We start from the raw sequence: 17,823 nt of genomic DNA, 5'->3' as shown, positions 1-17,823 counted from the left end.
GCAAACAAAAAGATCTTCGCAGTAATGTAATCCGTGGTGAATTGGAAAATTAAACCAGTATTGCACAACTGCCCAATGAGCTTTTCTCACCCTGCTTTATTTTAACACCACTATTAAAACAGCAGTCAGCAATTTCTAATGAAGAAATGAAATATTTTTATGATAAGGTCTCAATTTCCAGCCACAGTACGATCTGTTTTTGAAACATGTTCTTATTTTAATGCAATTTATCTTGCTCAAATATGCAAGGCTCAAGCAACTTCAACTGCACAAAATTGTAAGATGTAAACTCAGCAACATTCTTGCACATGTTTTGAGGTCATGTGAGAAACACTGAGATCACTAGCATGTGCAGTTGTGTACATTTGCAAGTGACTCATTGATGTTTGGGGCGTATTCTTAAATATATTTTAACGCTTCCTTAAAATCTCAGAGTCTTCCAGTTTATTTCCTCTCTATTCTCATTTTCAAAACCTTTTTCTGGTTCTTGATCTTCAAAAAAAAATCAGAATTCCTTCACTGTCTTGAAAGATACTGAGGTAGAGCAGCAGGCTGGAAGAGGGGTTATTGCTTAGAAATGTGTGATGTAAGAAATGTGTCTTTTCAAAAAACTTGGAAAGGAATAGAGACCAGGCTGCACTACCTATCCTTTATGAGCAGTCTATCTTTGGTTTTCTGGCGCGTCTCTGATTTTAATCTCTCCACCACAAGGCCATGCCATGAGCTACACAGGCATTAAGCTCTAGAATTCCCTCCTTAAACTGTCTGCCTCTCTACCCTTCCTTTTTTTCAAGATGCCTCGTAAAACCTATCTCTGACTAGTCTTATAGTCACCTTTTCTAATATCTCCTTAAGTTGCATAGTATCTGTTGGTTTATGGCCCTGTAAAACACCTTGGGCCATTTTGCAAGGTGGCAAATCAGTGCAAGTTGTCTTATAGTTTTAGAACATCACAGTGCAGGCCCTTCGGCCCTCGATGTTGTGCCACCCTACGAAACCAATCTGAAGCCCATCTAACCTACACTATTCCATTTTCATCCATATGTCCATCCAATGACCATTTAAATGCCCTTATGGTTTGCAAGTCGACTACTGTTGCAGGCAGTGCATTCCACGCCTCTACTACTCTGAGTAAAGAAGCTACCTCTGACATCTCTCCTATATCTATCACCCCTCAATTTAAAGCGTTGTCCTCTCGTGCTAGTCAGCACCATCTGAGGAAAAAGGCTCTCACTGTCCACCCGGTCTAATCCTCTAATTTTTTTATATGTCTCAATAAAGTTACCTCTCAACCTTCTTCTCTCTAACAAAAACAGCCTCATGTACCTCAGCCTTTCCTCTTAAGAACTTCCCTCCATACCAGACAACATCCTAGTAAATTTCCTCTGAACCCTTTCCAAAGCTTCCACATCCTTCCTATAATGCGGTGAACAGAATTGTACGCAATACTCCAAATATGGCCGCACCAGAGTTTTGTACAGCTGCAACATGACCTCATGGCTCTGAAACTCAATCCCTCTACCAAAAGAAGCTAACACACCATTTAAGTTGTCGGTCTGGATATTGTGTAACGTAAGGCCCAAATATCATCCTGTTTCTATATATGTTTATAAATCCATGTTGTTCCGGTTGCCTGTGTAGTTGTAGGTGAAAAGGATCAGTGACCTGCTGGTTTTTTTTAAAGAGGGTTTTCTGGCCACCATTTGCTGAGCAGTTTAAGTGAAAATATACGTTAAAGATAATAAGGAAGTGTGAAACATGAAGCAAGTCACAACTTGCTGTGTTCTTGGCTGAAAGGTTTTGTGGTTCTTCCTTTGAAGGCTGGATGGTTACGACAGACATTGGAAACCTGCATGCTGATTGTAGTGATCTGTCATTGCAGCTATCTAAGAGTCTGGCCAGTCTGATCTTGTGGAATGCGTCTCTAATGCTGACAAAGTTGAAGTGACTCACTTAATGGAGATTTCTATGGTTCGTAGCTGGGGTCTGCAAAGGTGGAGACAGTGGGGTGCTTCACTCCAGGACGAGAGTGTCCAGCAAACACCTGGGCATAGACGACATGCACAGCTTTTCATTTAAAGGTAACTCTTTCTGTTGTTGCGCTGTGAGAGACTGAGTAATGAATTTATATTTTCCTACAAATCTAAGGGAGGCAGTTTATTACCGTGCATTACTGCTGCTCTCACAGTCAAACGCGTCAGTGATTCCTTTATGTAATTAATCCAATCCTCTGGCCGGCCCATCTGCTGTGTTATAGTGCAGCGACTGTTCAGCAGGATTGTGAACTGAAAATTACTCAAACATTAGCAGGCAAATATTTAAGCCAATAGTAGGTGTGCTTCTGCATAACTGGGCGGGACTGAACAAAGCCTCACCCACCCTCAGATGCCATATTTTTCTGGCTAAAACATTCGTAGGTTATAAGTTTGGAATGAATCATTCTCCTTGTAATGGAGAAGGTTAAGAGTTGACCTAATTGAGAGTCACTAGACAACAATGTTTTGGTAGAGTAGATACTGGCTATTCACCTATAATGAGTGGGTCAGTAACCAGAGATGATAAATGAAGAGAGTGGTTTGCATCTGGAGTGCTCTCCCTGGACATGTGGTGGAAGCTGAGGCAATAAATATGTATAAGGGAGCCAAACAGGTAATTAAGAGCAAGGAACTTGCAGGGTTACAGATACACTATGGAGGGGGGTGTGGAACTAAGCCTGAATGCTCTTTCACAGAACTAGCACAGACACAAATGGCTGAATTGTCTCCTTCAGTGCAGCATGTTTCTGTGCTTCTAGTAAGGAATAACCAACTTCTGTTTTAAGGACTACAATAGTGAGCGAGAATAAGCTTGATGGGCTTCATAACAGACCCACTGTAAAAAAACTTGTACACCAAATCCATTCGCTGTCTCTCACACCTAAACTGAGACAGAGTCTGCTTTTGGTTGCAGATCACTTTCGGATAGCAGTTGAAAAAATAGGCCCAGGGTGATGTTCAGAATATTTAGAGAAAACTAATCAAAGTGAAGGAAGATTGTATTCCGTTTCTGTTAGCATGAATGTCCATTTGCAAACAATGTTTTTTTATTAGGATAATGCAAGCCTTTATTTAAACAAAGTTAAACTGTTAATTGTTACTTATTTTAAATATTATTTGGTTTCAATCCTGAAATTCTGAATTTGAATCCTGCTTTCTGAATTTGGCTACACGCTATAAGATTTCACCAAGAATCTCTATCTAGGGGGTCACTGTTTAAAATAAGGGGTCATCCATTTAAAGCAGTAAAAAGTTGTCACTGAGGGTTGAGAGTTTTTGATGTTCTCTTCCTCAAAAGGTAATGGAAGAGTCCTTGAATTTTTTAAATTCAGAGGTAAGTAGATTTTTGTTAAGCGAGAACGTCAAAATTTATCTGGTCTAGGCTGAAATGTGGAGGTCAATCATGATCTTATTGAATAGCAGAGCTGGCTAAAAAAATTCCGTATGTTCGTATGAGAACAACCAATTTAGCTAATTGATCAAACTCATAATGTAGCTCATTTCACACTTGCTAGATGTGACCTACGCAATGATCCATTCTTTGTAAACAGAAGAAATCTGTACAATCATAGTGTCTTTTCTGAATTACCAGGCAGCTGCAGGCAGTCTCAAATTCCCCACTACTTTCTCCATGGCAACACTTCAATCTGAGTCAACTAACCAATCAAAACCTTTCTTCTCCTGTAGCATAAATTGTGTTTGTTTGAAATTTGGCGTTCTTGACTTTATGGAGTCAAGATCAGTGGAATGAGTGAAATGTTTTGTCAACATGTCTATTTTCAGTGTGGAACTTGCTCAGACTCATCAACAATCATAACAATCTGAGTATGCTGATAAAACCCAGTTGCATTTCATTTAGCAAGGTTCAACTTATTCAAGAGCTTTTACAATGAGACTGATCATGTAAAAGGATAGTTTCTCATCAATTAAGTGCTGACTACTTAATTACATTCTGGTGGATGAGGGGGAGACATCAACAGTGCACCTTATGATAGGTTTAAAATCACTGATGGTGACATTCTGTTTTTAACTGCACAATGTGTGCACTCCAGAACTTGATATCCTTTTAAGAATAGTAATGCTAATGGACTCAGGGCATCACACTATTGCAAAGTTTGGGTACAGAGTTTCGAAGTGGCTTGTGCAGAAATGTGATTTCATTAAAAAGTCAAAGGACTGTGGATCACATCTTGAAAATAAATACTGGTGACTACAATGAGAAAACGTCTGGTGTTGGATTGTGATCTTGTGCAACATACAGATGACGACTGCCTTTTAATCCTCGAGTATTGTTCTGGGGTTATGGTTCATGTTGGTTTGTACTGAGCTCCTTTGATTCACAGAATCAAATGTGGCTGTTATTGATGACTCACATTTGAATCAAATGTTTGTATCTTGGGAGTCAATGTTTCAAAAACTCGGTTGGGCGTGTAATCTGAATTGATGCTGTACTGAAGGAGTGACATGTAATTAGATTTTTGCAGATGAGATGTTAAACAGAAGATCCCATCTGCTCTCTTGGGCAGACATCAAAAATCCTCTGATACTATTTGAAGATGGCAGGGGAGTTATCCCTCATGTCCTATCTATATTTATCCCTCACCCAACATCATGAAAAAAGAAGAATATCTTACCATTTATATACTTTCTTCTCTTCTGTGGAACTCCAAAGAGTGAGTGGCAAAACTGGCAGTCCATATTGGGAATGGGACTGCATGCCAATCAGCATGTGTAATCTCAGAGTAGGCGCAATTAGAGAGAGAGGTTGCTTGACATTAACACTTAGTTTATGGGACACATATTGGCTCTTGGATCCCCTACATGTCAAAAGCAACCACAATTCAACAATATTTATTTGGCTGTGAAGCTCAAGGGTGGTCTGAGATGCTATATAAATGCAATTTCTCTTTTACTGTAATTAGGGTTATTTGAGATGTCACCTTTGGAAAAAAGAGTAGAACTGAAGCACAAGATAAAAAAAATGCCTCAGCGCTGCAGGGCTTCTTAAATAGTGCAGAGCTCCCTAAACCTACAGGGAGAAACTTTTCTTTAAGGTGAGGCACTTACTGGAGAGGCACATTAAAGCAAAATGAAGGATCTGGCTGTGCAGATATTTCAGTACAGTTCCCGAATGAGTCTCTGCTGCTTTGGAAGTTGACATGATTGTGATGAAGCAAAATATTTCTACTAATATATGGGCAGAAGTAGGCAATTCAGCGCATTGATCCAGTTATGCTATTTAATAAGATCATGGCTGAATGGTTTGTATTTTGAATTTCACATTTCCATCTACACCCTCCCTAACTCCAATCTGTGCATCTCCGCTTTAAAGATATTCAATGACACCACCTCCAGAATTCCAGACTTGCACAATCTCAGAGGAAAAACAGAAGTTTGCTTCATTACTGTCTGAAGAGGTACTCCTGATTTTAAAACAACAGTCCTTGTTCTTATCTCACCACAAGAGGAATTATCTTTTCACCACCATCTTATAAAGATAGTTTTTATGATCTTACACACTTCAATCAAATTCCCTCTCATTCTTCTAAACTCCAGTGGGATTGAGCCCAGCTCCTCTAACGTTTCCCCTTCAACCAACCCACTCATTCCAGGTATCAATCCAGCAAACCTTGTCTGAACTGCTTCCTATGCACTTACGTCCTTTCTTAAGCAAAAAGAACAATAGCACACACTATTCAAGTTGTAAAGCAGAAGCACAACATTTTTAGTAAATCAAGCTACTTTGAATGCTTGAGATGCAACAAAAGAAAACATGTTAGAGAAACTCAGCAAGTATGGCAGTATTTGTGAAGAGAAAACATTAATGTTTTGAGTCCAGTGACCCTTCTTCAGAACATTCCTGTCTTCACTTTTATGTTCAATTCCTTTTAGAATATGAATAGCATTCTATTGCCGCCTTAATTATTTGCTGTACTTCCATTCTACCTTCTTGTAACTAATGCATGAGAACACAGAATCTCTGCACCTTAAAATTTTGCTGTCATTCACCTTTCTCTGCTATTTTTATGCTTGATAGCACAAAACATACCTAAAAATATATAAGTCATGGATGCTTTTCATCTGCACTCATCAGAACTACGACAATCTTAAACAAAGGAAAACCATTACATACAGAGTAAGAAGAGGATGCTTATTGGCTTGGCCATCATTGACATGGAGATGTAGCAATTCTGCAGGTAGATTCTGACTGCCATTTTGCATGCTGCAGTCCTATGACACCATCCTAACCAATTAACCAATCAGAATCTTGCTGCCTTGTCCTGAGAATTAAGATTGACAGTTAACTGTTCTTCATGCATCTCCATGCTAATGATGGCCAAGCCAATCAATAACCTCTTCTCATTGTGTATAAGATGATATCTCTTTGTTCATCTGTTTCTTGTGTCTTAGTTCTGATGCATTCACAATGAAAAGCTTCAACCTCTAGTCTCCTTTCAACAATTTTTTTTGTTCTTCCTGCTAAAGTGAACAATTTCACATTTTTGCACAAACTATTGTCTGCCAGGTTATTGGCCACTCGCCTAACCTATCTATATCCCCCTTCTGTCATCTTTACAATGTACTTCCCTATTTCTTCCTACATCGCTTTGTGATATCTGGAGATTTGAGAGCCATAGAGATGTACAGCACTGAAACAGACTCTTCAGTCCAACTCATCCATGCCAAGCAGATATCCCAACATTGTCTAGTTATGTTTGCCAGCACTTGGCCAATATCCCTCTGCACCCATCCTATTCAAATACCCATCTAGATGCCTGTTAAATGTTGCAATTTAAACAGCCTACACCACTTCCTCTGGCAGCTCATTCCATACATGCATCACCTTCTGCGTGAAAAAGTTGCCTCTTAGGTCCCTTTTATATCTTTCCCCTCTCACCCTAAACCTATGCCCTCTAGTTCTGGACTCCCCCACCTCAGGGAAAAGACTTTGTCCATTTATCCTATCCATGCCCTTCATGACTTTACAAACCTCTATAAGGTCACCCCTCAACCTCTGACGCTCCAGGGAAAACAGCCCCAACCTATACAGCCTCTCCCTATATCTCAAATCCTCCAACTCTGGCAACAGCCTTGTAAATCTTTTCTGAATCCTTTCAAGTTTTGCAACATCCTTCCGATAGGAAGGAGACCAGAATTCAATGCAATACTCCAAAAGTGGCCTAACCAGTGTCTTGTACAGCCACAACATGACCTCCCAATTCCTGTACTCAATACTCTGACCAATAAAGGAAAGCATACCAAATGCCTTCTTCGCTATCCTATCTACCTGCGACTCCACTTTCAAGGAACTATGAAACTGCATTCCAAGGTCTCTTTGTTCAGCAACACTCCCTAGGATCTTACCATTAAGTGTATAAGTCCTGCTAAGATTTTGTTACTGTGCCTTTGCTTCCTTTATCTCAGTAGTTGATATAAACTGTAAACATATAGAATGTATGAAAAAGGAGCAGAGATAGACTGCTTTAACTCTTGTATCTGCCCCGCCATTCATGAATAATCGTGACTGATCTGTTTGTCTTTCAATTACTGTATTTCTAGCAACCTTCAATGATAGTTCGTCTCCTAATGGCATCTTCCAAAATATTACTAGTTGCAATCTGCATTTGTACTACATCTTAGGCATTGTAAACTGTCCCCCATTGTAAATGCATATCAATCAAAATTAGACACCAAACCACAAGGGAATACTGAAACAGTTCACTGGAAAGTTTAATTAAAGAGAGCTTTTCAAGATTGCAAAGTCTTAAAGGTGGAGAGGGAGAGAGGTTGAAGGAGGGAATTTCAGAACTCATTGTCTTGGCAAATGAAGCATGCTTACTAGCCTTGTACAAGGCTGATGCAAAGTTTTACAGACAAAAACATAGTGGACATGCCCAGCAGAATAGGCAGCCTCTGTAGAGAGTAACAGAGTTAATGGACAGAATCTTCCATTCTGGAGTACAAAGTCAGCAGTGGGCATGGAGGTTGGAGTCATACTTGTCAGCTCATCACCGATGCATTAGGGGAACTCATGGTGTGTCTTGTGATAAAGCAGGCAGGAAGTCAACAGCCCAGCTGTTAGCTAATGGAATCAAAGGTCCTGAGTCCTATTTAAAAGTCACCAGGACAGGCAGTAATTCCCTGCAAACCAGGAACATCATGTGAGCTCTTGGAGCAGATGCTTGCAGCAAAACATTTTGGCTCTTCCTCCTTTCCTCTGGTCATCCTGCCTCTCTCCTCCTTGTCCCTGACTCACTTCCTCCATCAGCTTGCCTCCCTTACTCAGACAGACTTTCACTCCTGATCCGTAGACTTCCATGGCCATTAGACTCCAATCTCCTGTGTTTAGTCCACTTCCTGTGCCTATGCAACTCAGAACTCTGCCAGCTAATCTCCAACATCAACAAACACTACCCAAAGTTGACAAACAGCTGCTACTCACTCTGAAATCGAGCAAATATGACACCTTGCAATGCTGCTTCTGTGCAGCTGTATATCTGAAGTCATCTATGGCTTATTCATGTACAATTTATTTGAGAAGGGCACTACATTCTGGTGAGCCAGTTTTTTTTCAATCAGCATTCATGACATGCAAATACATGTGGAAACAAAACTTCAGGAAGCTTTACCCACTTATAAAATTCCGAGAACCTAATTGCAAATTTTCATCCTGCAGCTAACAATCTGAGTTTTGGCCTTTCAGTAAGTTAGGTTCCCACGCCCACCTTGATTTCCACTCCCAGGATCAATACAAGATTCTGCCCCTAGTTTCAAGTTGATGACCTTTCTGATCTGTTCTGATGAAACGTCATGAAGTTATACATAAACTGAGTGAGTTCATTGCTGAATATTTCTAGCACTTTCTCTTTTCATTTTGGTTTCCAGCCTCTGCAATATTTTGGTTTTGTGGCAAGGTTTATAGTTAGGGAGCCTCCCATTGCCATGCGTCTCCTCCTTTCCGTCATAGGTAACCAATTCTTCCAAGCAGGGAAGTGGTGGAGAACTTTTCAATGTCCATATAAAGTGACATTAAAATATCAGACCTGTGACTCACTGTGGCTATGAGCAGAGGCGTATGCAACGTAAATAATTTTATTACAAGGAGGGTGTGAGTATTGAGCATTTGAAATACATGACTTAATGGCAATAGTCTCTTGGATGAAGCAGTTTTTATATGACATGGTTCAAAAGAATTACATTTATAAATTGTAGCAGAATTCATTGGCTGCTCCCAACAGGTAGGTAAGGAGATCAGTTTGGCTGAGATGCGAACTGAACTTTGTTCATTCATTCACTCAAATGTAGGTGCTGTTGGTAAAGCTGACACTGATTGCTTATCCCTAGTTGCTCCAGGGAAGATGATGATGAGCCTTCCACTTTGCACAGAGTACCATTCCATAGGGTGTCAGGAGATACTTCATGATTTACTTGTTTTGCTTAGTTTTATGGTGTAACAAACCTTGTCTGGGCTGAATGTTTTTTTTCTGAAGTATGTAAAGCTCTCTCTCTAATGTCTGCTAGTCCTTCGGAAGGTACGGGACAGAGGGTGCTGGTAGAGGGTTGCTTTTCGGACTGGAGGCATATGACCAGTGTATGTGGCAAAGATCAGTGTGCTGGGCCCACTGCTTTTCATCGTTTATCTAAATGATTTGGGTGTGAATATAGGAGATATGGTTAGTAAGTTTGCAGATGGTGGTGTTGTGGACTGTGAGGAAGGGTATTTCAGAGTACAATGGGACCTCGATCACATGGGCAAATGAGTCAAGGAGTGGAGGGGGAGTTTAGTTTAGATAAATGTGAGGTGCTGCCTTTTAGAAAGGCAAGCCAGGGCAAGACTTATGCACTTAATGGTAGGAGTATTGCCGAACAAAGAGACCTTAATAGTGCAGGTGCATAGTTCCTTGAAAGTGGAGTCACAAGTAGTGGTGGTGAAGAAGGCATTTGGTATCCTTGCCTTCATTGGTCAGTGCATTGCATGTAGGAGTTGGGATATCATGTTATGGCAGTACAGGACATTGGTTAGGCCACATATAGAATACTGCATTCAGTTTTGGTCTCCTTCCCTATTGGAAGGATGTCGTGAAACTTGAAAGGTTTCAGAAAAGATTTACGAAGAAGTTGCAAGGGTTGGAGGGTTTGAGCTATAGGAAGAGGCTGGACAGGCTGTGGCTTTTTTCCCTGGAGCATCAGAGGCTGAAGTCTATAAAAGCATGAGGGGCATCAATAGTGTGAATAACCAAGGTCTTTTTCCCAGGGGAGGAGAGTCCAAAACTACAGGGCTTAGGTGTAAGATGAGAGGGGAGTGATTTAAAGGGACCTAAGGGGCAATGTTTCCATGCAGAGGGGTTCAGAACCACTCTTTTGTAAACTGGAGAAAGGATGGTCTTTGGAGTGCTAGGAAAAACAGAACCCTTTTGCTACATGTTGAAGCAGGAACTCTCCATTAGTCCTACTCCATTAAATTAGGGGAAGATTTCTGTGATAAAAACCTTTTTCCTAGCAGCCTGTCTTTTCTTTCAGGTAGGGGCACATCATTTGAAATATCCGAATATTGGAAAGGAGAGTTCTCTGTCACCCCGTAAGGAAGTGTAAGAAGTGAGAGTTGGAGCGGGAATGTTTCTGGGGATTGCATGTGCAGGAAGTGAGTCCCAGTGTTGAGCTATTGGCTAGCTACATTTCGGAGGTGGAGTGGTGGGTGGACATGCTGTGGAGCATTCATGATGCTAAGGTTATAGTGGACAGAGGTGGTCACACCACAGATAAAAGGCAGAAAGCAGATTAGTGACAATCAGGCAGAGAGGAGGAAGGCAAGTAGTGCAGGAGTTGCCTGTAGCTGACCCCATTTCCAACAGATACACTGTTTTGGTTACTGCTCAGGGTTGGACTTATAAGGGGTTTGCAGCAGGAACCAGCTCCGCAGCATCCTGGAAGGCTCCGGTGCCCAAGGGCAGGAAGAAGAATGGCAGGGAATTCCACAGTAAGGGGATAAATAGGCATTTCTGTGGCTGCAAAAGAGATTCCAGGATAGAACATTGCCTCTCAGGTGCCAGGGTCAAGGATGCCTCTGAGCAGCTGCAGGATTTTCGTAAGGAGGAAGGTGAACAGCCGGTGGTCAATGTACATATCAGTACCAATAATATAGCTTAAAAAAAAGCAGAGGTTCTACAAGCAGAATATAGTGAATTAGGATGTAAATTAGAAAGTACAACGTTAAAGGTAGTCATCTCATGATCATGACCAGCACCCTGTGCTAGCAGGAGTAAAATGATCTATCAGATGAATATGTGTCTAGGGAATAGTGTAGGAGGAATGGATCCAGATCCCTGGGACATTTGGATTGGTTCTGAGGAAGGTAGGACCAGTATAAGCAGGATGGGTCATAACTGGGCAGGACTAGGATGAACATTCCTGGTTTGGGGTGTTCGTGAGTGCTGTCAGGGAGGGGTTATGTTAGAGAGATGTAGGATGGAAACCTGAGTAGGGAGACAGAGGAGGGAGATACCAAGATTAAAACATAATAAAATCAGAAAGATAAGAAGCAAAAGTGGTAGTCAGAAAAAAAGGTGAAAAATAAATGGGAACCTAGTGCCAAATAGAGCTAAGATGACTAACAGGGTTAGAAAGCCAAGTATAAAGGCTTTGCATCTTAATGCATGAAGCATTCACAATAAGGTAGATGAATTAGCAGTGTGAATTGGTACAAACTGTTGTGATATACGTTCAGTCCTCCTCATCTTCTGATTTGTCATCCTGCATATGGATCTGCATGTTTGAGGTTGGCCTCAGACCAATTCATTTTGTCCCCCCCATTGACTCGTCTGATTGCACGGTCCTTTGCAGTAGATGTGTTTACATGTAGTCGTGGTATCCACGGAAGAACACACACACACACACACTCCCTTCCCAAATCAATAACGGAGATGTTGCTAGGGTGACCAAGAATGGGAACTGAACATCCGGGATATTCATTAATTTGGAAGAAAAGAGAGAAAGGGAAAAGATGTGTGGGAACGTTGTCAGTAAAAGGTGAAATCAGTGCAATATTGGTGAAGGGTATTGGCTTGGAAAATTATGATGTGGAATCAGCAGCGTGAGGCAAAAAACATTATTGGGGATTTGTCTATAAAAACGTAAAGTCTCAAGTCCTACCGGACAATAGGCGTGCTATCTCATTACAGAGAGAGACTGGTGGTTGTTTAACCTGAGGGTAACCATACCTCAAGACAGGGGAGAGGGAGAGTCCGTTATGGTAACTTCAGTTGGTGTGGGAAATGAACCCACATTGTTAGTGTCTCTCTGCATCATAAACCAATCATCCAAGCAACTGAGCTACACTCCTAAACAATAGTGGAAATGTAAGGAAAAGCATTAACCATTAAGAATAAAAATATAATCATGGATGACTATAATTTACATGTCGATCGATCAAACCAGAGTAACAATCATATTGTGGAGGAGGATTTCCTTGAATGTATACATGATGGGTTTTTAGTCCTATAGCTTGAGGAATCAACTGGTGGACAGGTTATTCCAGAGTGAGTACTGAGCAATGAGAAAGGATTAATTAACAGTCTTGTATGTGAAGTCCCTTAGGGAAGAGCGATTATAATGTGATAGAATTCTTCTTTAGAATGGAGAGTGAAGTATTCAAATCGAAACTAGGGTCCTGAATCTAAGTAAAGGGAGGCTATGAGGGTATGAGCGCATGAGCGCAAAATGGGAAGGATGGATTGGGGAACTTTGTCTATCCATCATCAAGCTGTTTTGAAATGTTTAAAGAACATGTGCATGAATTACAACTGTTATTTCTTTTTCTCTCTGGTGTAAAAATAAATGAGGAAAGGTGGCTCGGCTATTAAGAGTAATATTAGAGACAAAGTAATATTAGAGAAATCTATTAAGAGTAATATTAGAGACAAAGAGATGTATAAAATTGCCAGAAAAATGGCAAGTTTAAGGATTGGGAATATTTTAGAATTCAGGAAAACAGGACAAGAAGTTTGATCATGACTCGGAAAATAGAGTACGAGAGTAAATTTGCAGGGAACATAAGATTGACTGTAAAAGCTTCTATAAATATGTGAAGAGAGAAAGGTTTGTAAACATAGATATAGGTCCCAGACAGGTGGAAGCCAGGGAAAATATAATGGGGAACAAAGAAATGTTAGTAGAGTTGAACACAAGCTTTGGTTCTTTTCTCACAGAAGGTACCCTCCCATAAATGTTAGGAATCCAAAGGTCCTGTGAGAATTGAAGGAAATCAGTATGAATAAAAAGATGTTATTGGGGAAATTAATACAGGTAAATGCTGTTAATATCTGCAGCCAAGGAGAGTGGAGCTTGAGTACAGATGAAGTAAATCAGAAGTGCAGTTTGTTTGTGTTTCACTTTTAGCATATAACAAATTGATGGGGCTAGGTTTTAAAGCAATCTGGAAGCCCATTGGAAGAACTTCAATGATATGGATAAATTGGAGAAGCTGAGGTTCTGCTTTGTGGAAGGTTGAGAGAAAATTTGATAGAGATTCTCAAAAACATGTGAGATCTAGACATTAGGGAAAGAAACTGCCCTTTGGTGGTGAGGTAAAGGAACACTGGACTCTGACATGCATAAACAAAAATGTTTTTGCATGTGTTGTTAGGATCTTCAGTGCACTGTTTGAGGATGTGGTGGAGGCAACTTTATTTGTAGCTTTAAAAGAGAATTGTAATAGCCTTATGTCGAGAGAAAATTTGTTGGGCTGCAGATACAAGGCCAGGAGTCGTACTGGCTGTTTGATCTTGCAGAGTGCCAGCACAGGCACGTGAGCCTAATGGCCTTCTTAAGTGCCGTAAACACTCGGATTTATTTACAAATAAGTAACAAGGGCGCACTACATTTAAAAAAAAGGAAAGTGTGATTGGTAGAGTAAGGATAAATCTTTTCCAGATCACGATCAGTGGAAAGCTGAGGACCTTATGCTGTTTGCATGTTGATCATGGATTTATGCTGTTCCCTGTTGGTGCTGAAATGAGAAGTTCACACATTTACACAGTAATTCTATAAATGAAGAAAAGAAGCAAGCGTCCTGGTTAGTAGCAGTTTCACTTCGCAGTTTAACTTCCTTATTTCTTGGAAAAAGTCACAAAAGTGTACATGTAATCCATCCAGCTGTTTAATCATCTTTTATCACTAATTAGTGTTCACGCCAATAGGATGAAATTTCTTCTTCATGGGACTACTAAATAAGTGTGTGCCCTTTTTGCTGCACCTCAATACCATGTTACATTTGGTCACTGCTTACTTCCTCACTGAGGAGTGATCAACACTGGAGACGATGGGTTCAATATGTTCTTGGTTACGGTATTTGTCTCTGTGAATGCTTTCCTTTATCTGCTTTAGTGATGGTGAAGGCAGGAGAAGGGCCTTTTCTGGCTGCAGCACTGAGTCGTTGAGTGGAGGAGGGGGTGTCCTCACTCCTCGGCGAATCTCTTGGCGCCAGCGGATCTTCTTACGCGTCGCCTCACCCATGAACAAGTCCTCTGCAGCCATGCAGCAGAAAGGAACGTTGGAAGGTACAGTATTCCAGAGATGTGAGGAGATGTTTTGTTGTAGGAGGACCTCTTAACATTAACTTGGAATGTTGCACATAACATATTAGAATTAGAATCCCTACAGTGTGGAAACAGGCCCTTCGGCCCAACAAGTCCACACTGACACTCCAAAGGATAACCCACCCAGACCCATTTCCCTACCCTATATTTACTCCTAATGCACCTAATCTACACATCCCTGAACACTACGAGCAATTTAGCATGGCCAGTTCACCTAACCTGCACATCTTTGGATTGTGGGAGGAAACCGGAGCAACCGGAGGAAACCCATGCAGACGCAGGGAGGATGTGCAAACTCCACACAGACAGTTGCCTGAGGCTGGAATCAAACCCGGGTCCCTGGCGCTGTGAGGTAGCAGTGCGAACCACTGAGCCACCATGCTGTCCAGTGATCAATAGCTTGACAGGTCATCATTCGGTGAGATCTGACGTGAGTAGGCAGTTTTCTTTAATGGTGGAGATGAAAATTTATCCCTTGATCTTTAACAGTGGGTAGAGTATGATTGGCATTGAGCACTCATTGATTGATGTTAACTCTACACAAAATGTGATTGAAGGACAAGGGCACACCATTTAAAAAGGTGACAGAGGGAAATAAGGAAGTAGACACTAATTAGCTTAACATCTATTGTCAGGTAATTGCTGAAATCTATAATTAAAGATTTGATGATGGAACATTTTAAATTTTTAACTGGTCAGAGAGCCAGCATGGATTTGTAAAGGGTAGATCATGTCTGAATGTTTAAGCCAACAAGGGGATGTCCATATTTTGTTGTGTGTGTTTCGATATCCAGAAGATATTTAAGTCCCTCATAAGGAAGGAGTTAGATAAATTTGAAGTGAATAAAATTGAAGGTAAATTGTCAACATGGTTAGGAAATTAACAGGCGGGAAGGAGACAGAATTTGGGGAGAATGGGCAAGTACTCTTATTGGCAGGATGTGACTAATAGTGCCTCCAAGAAGATAGTAATGTATCTTCACAAGTCATTGTGATCGTTAGCAACTTTAGACAATGGGACTGAAAGTCACAAAGTAACTGATGATACAAAGGTAGGTCATAATGTAAGTGATGCAAATGGAAGCATAAAATTATCAAGCGATATTAATAGATTAAATTAAACGACTGGGCAAAACAATGATGAATGGATTTCAGTACAGACAAATGTAAATTCAACTATTGAACATACAAAAGATGGAACAGAGTAGTTTTTAAATGGTGCAAGGCAAAGGAATAGGAGAGGTCCAAAGAGGTTTGGGCTTCAGATACATGGCTCTGTAAAGCATAAACAGATGCAGAAAATAATCACAAAGCTTTGTGGAGAGGTGATCATTATCTTGAGAGGAATAAAGTACAAGGGTTGGAAGTCATGCTTCAGTCACATAAACCCTGCGAAGACCACATCTAGAATAATACCCAGCAGTGTTCAACACCATGTTTTGGAAAGATAGATTAGCCGTAAAAATGCAGCATAGATTTATAGAATCAGGCCTGGAATCCAATGGTGGAGCTACCAGGTGCAATTTTCTGGAATTTGTGCGATTTGATCAAAGTTTTCCTGATATTAGGAAACCAGTAGAGAGAATCTATTTCCACTTACTGAGGAGGCCAGAGCTGTGGTGGGGAGGGGGCGCGGTGTGATATGTTAGGAAACACTTTTACACACAAAAGCTGTTGACTGTTTTGAACTCTGTTACACAAACAACAATTGATCCAAGGTCAAAAGTTAAATTTATAACTGAGTGTCTTTATTTTTGTTAGTCTAAAGTGTTAAGGGATATGTGGCAAGAGCACATACGTGCAGTCAGGTTGAATGATGGAATGTACTGAAGTAGATAAACAGCTGACCCCCTATTCCTATGTTCATGCAGTTGCATGGATTTCATGTTTAGTATAAAGGGCCTCGGTTCTTTCCTAAACTTCAAGGAAACTCTCCATAAAGACGTAAGAGTCTGTGGGATTGATTTCCCCATTACAACATGTTTCTTAGCTACAGGGACATGTTGTATCCATACTGATTATCATTCATGTTTTAATCATTTTGTAGGGAGCAGAATAAAGATTGGGATTAAGACTAAAGATTGGGATTAAGGTAGAAACAAAGTCACATAAACATCAAGGAAGATTAATTTCTATACTTTTAAGACTGTACGGATTTTATTTTAATTGAATGAAAGAAACAAAATTGTGGATATTTAAAATTAATTGTTCATGACCAGAGACATTATTCAGCAGTAATTGTGACTTACAAACATTACATTACAAACTTAATTACACCTCAGTCGATGAGAAGAAATAATTAAAATTTAAATCCAATCCATAATTGTGATGTTGATTACACTTGCAAAGGTTTGCAACAGTACACCCTTTGGAGGAGCAGAGTCTCCCTGATTCAAGCTCCTAGATTTTTACATTTAAGTACACAAGCGCAGACATCGCTGTCAGTTGCACAAAGTAATGCCGTTAAATACTGATAGTTTCATCCCCATGACAACTACAAAATCTGGCTGATAGTTCTGCTTGATTATTTTTTGGGGGATCCAAAGATCCAACAAAGTTGTCCAGCATTGAAGTAACTGGGGTGGGGATTATGGAGGGTAATTCACACTTGGTGCTGCTGAAGGGATCAAACAGGCCAGGTGAATGGCCTATTTGTGTCCTTGTTTTCTTGTGCTTTTGGGTAAAGGTGACTGTGGAAAAGGGAGTCTGTATTCTACTTCTATGAAGCTAGACCGTTGGCATAAGAAACTTGGGCTTTCTGTTTCTGCAGATCACCTTGAAAGCATTGAGCTGCCACCGCTTTCACCACTCACTCCAGCTGTGGAAGAGGATCCCTTGGCCTCCCTGCTGATGGCGGATGATGCCCCCGTTGGAGAGAAGAAGAAACGCTCTTCAGAGGAGCTGCGGATCATGTGGAGAAAGGCCATCTGTCAGCAGATCCTATTGCTTCGGATGGAGAAGGAAAACCAAAGGCTGGAAGGTTGGTTTTCATCAAAGCGTAAAGTGTATTCTCAAAGGTCGTGATCGTGCCTTTGAGCATTAAAGGAAGAACTGTTCCTCAAAAGGCATCTGTTAAAGAAATAGGTGCTAATGGGGTCACTGCAACAAATGATGGGCATGTGCTTATTTGGCACTAGGATTAGTTAGGCCACTCTCACACTCACAACTGACACCAACATTCAGTCCTGGACTTT

At 40.7% G+C, this 17,823-nt stretch overlaps 1 protein-coding gene across 2 annotated transcripts in view; it reads left to right on the top strand.

Moving 5' to 3' along the window:
- The window catches only part of tbc1d4 (TBC1 domain family, member 4), a 288,880-nt gene that overhangs the window by 224,576 nt on the left and 46,481 nt on the right, over positions 1–17,823 (top strand). For both annotated transcript variants that reach the window (XM_043691388.2, XM_043691389.2), the window contains 2 exons: positions 14,418–14,590; positions 17,400–17,609. In XM_043691388.2, coding sequence (XP_043547323.2) covers positions 14,418–14,590; positions 17,400–17,609 — 383 coding nt within the window. The remainder of the gene's footprint in view (positions 1–14,417; positions 14,591–17,399; positions 17,610–17,823) is intronic.

The sequence above is a fragment of the Chiloscyllium plagiosum genome, unplaced genomic scaffold (assembly GCF_037043375.1).
Source record: "Chiloscyllium plagiosum isolate Xiang-an unplaced genomic scaffold, Cpla_swu_hap1 HiC_scaffold_6, whole genome shotgun sequence".
In the NCBI taxonomy this organism is placed as follows: Eukaryota; Metazoa; Chordata; class Chondrichthyes; order Orectolobiformes; family Hemiscylliidae; genus Chiloscyllium; species Chiloscyllium plagiosum.
Note: the sequence above shows the minus strand (reverse complement) of the source record. Positions and strands in the feature narration are given on the sequence as shown.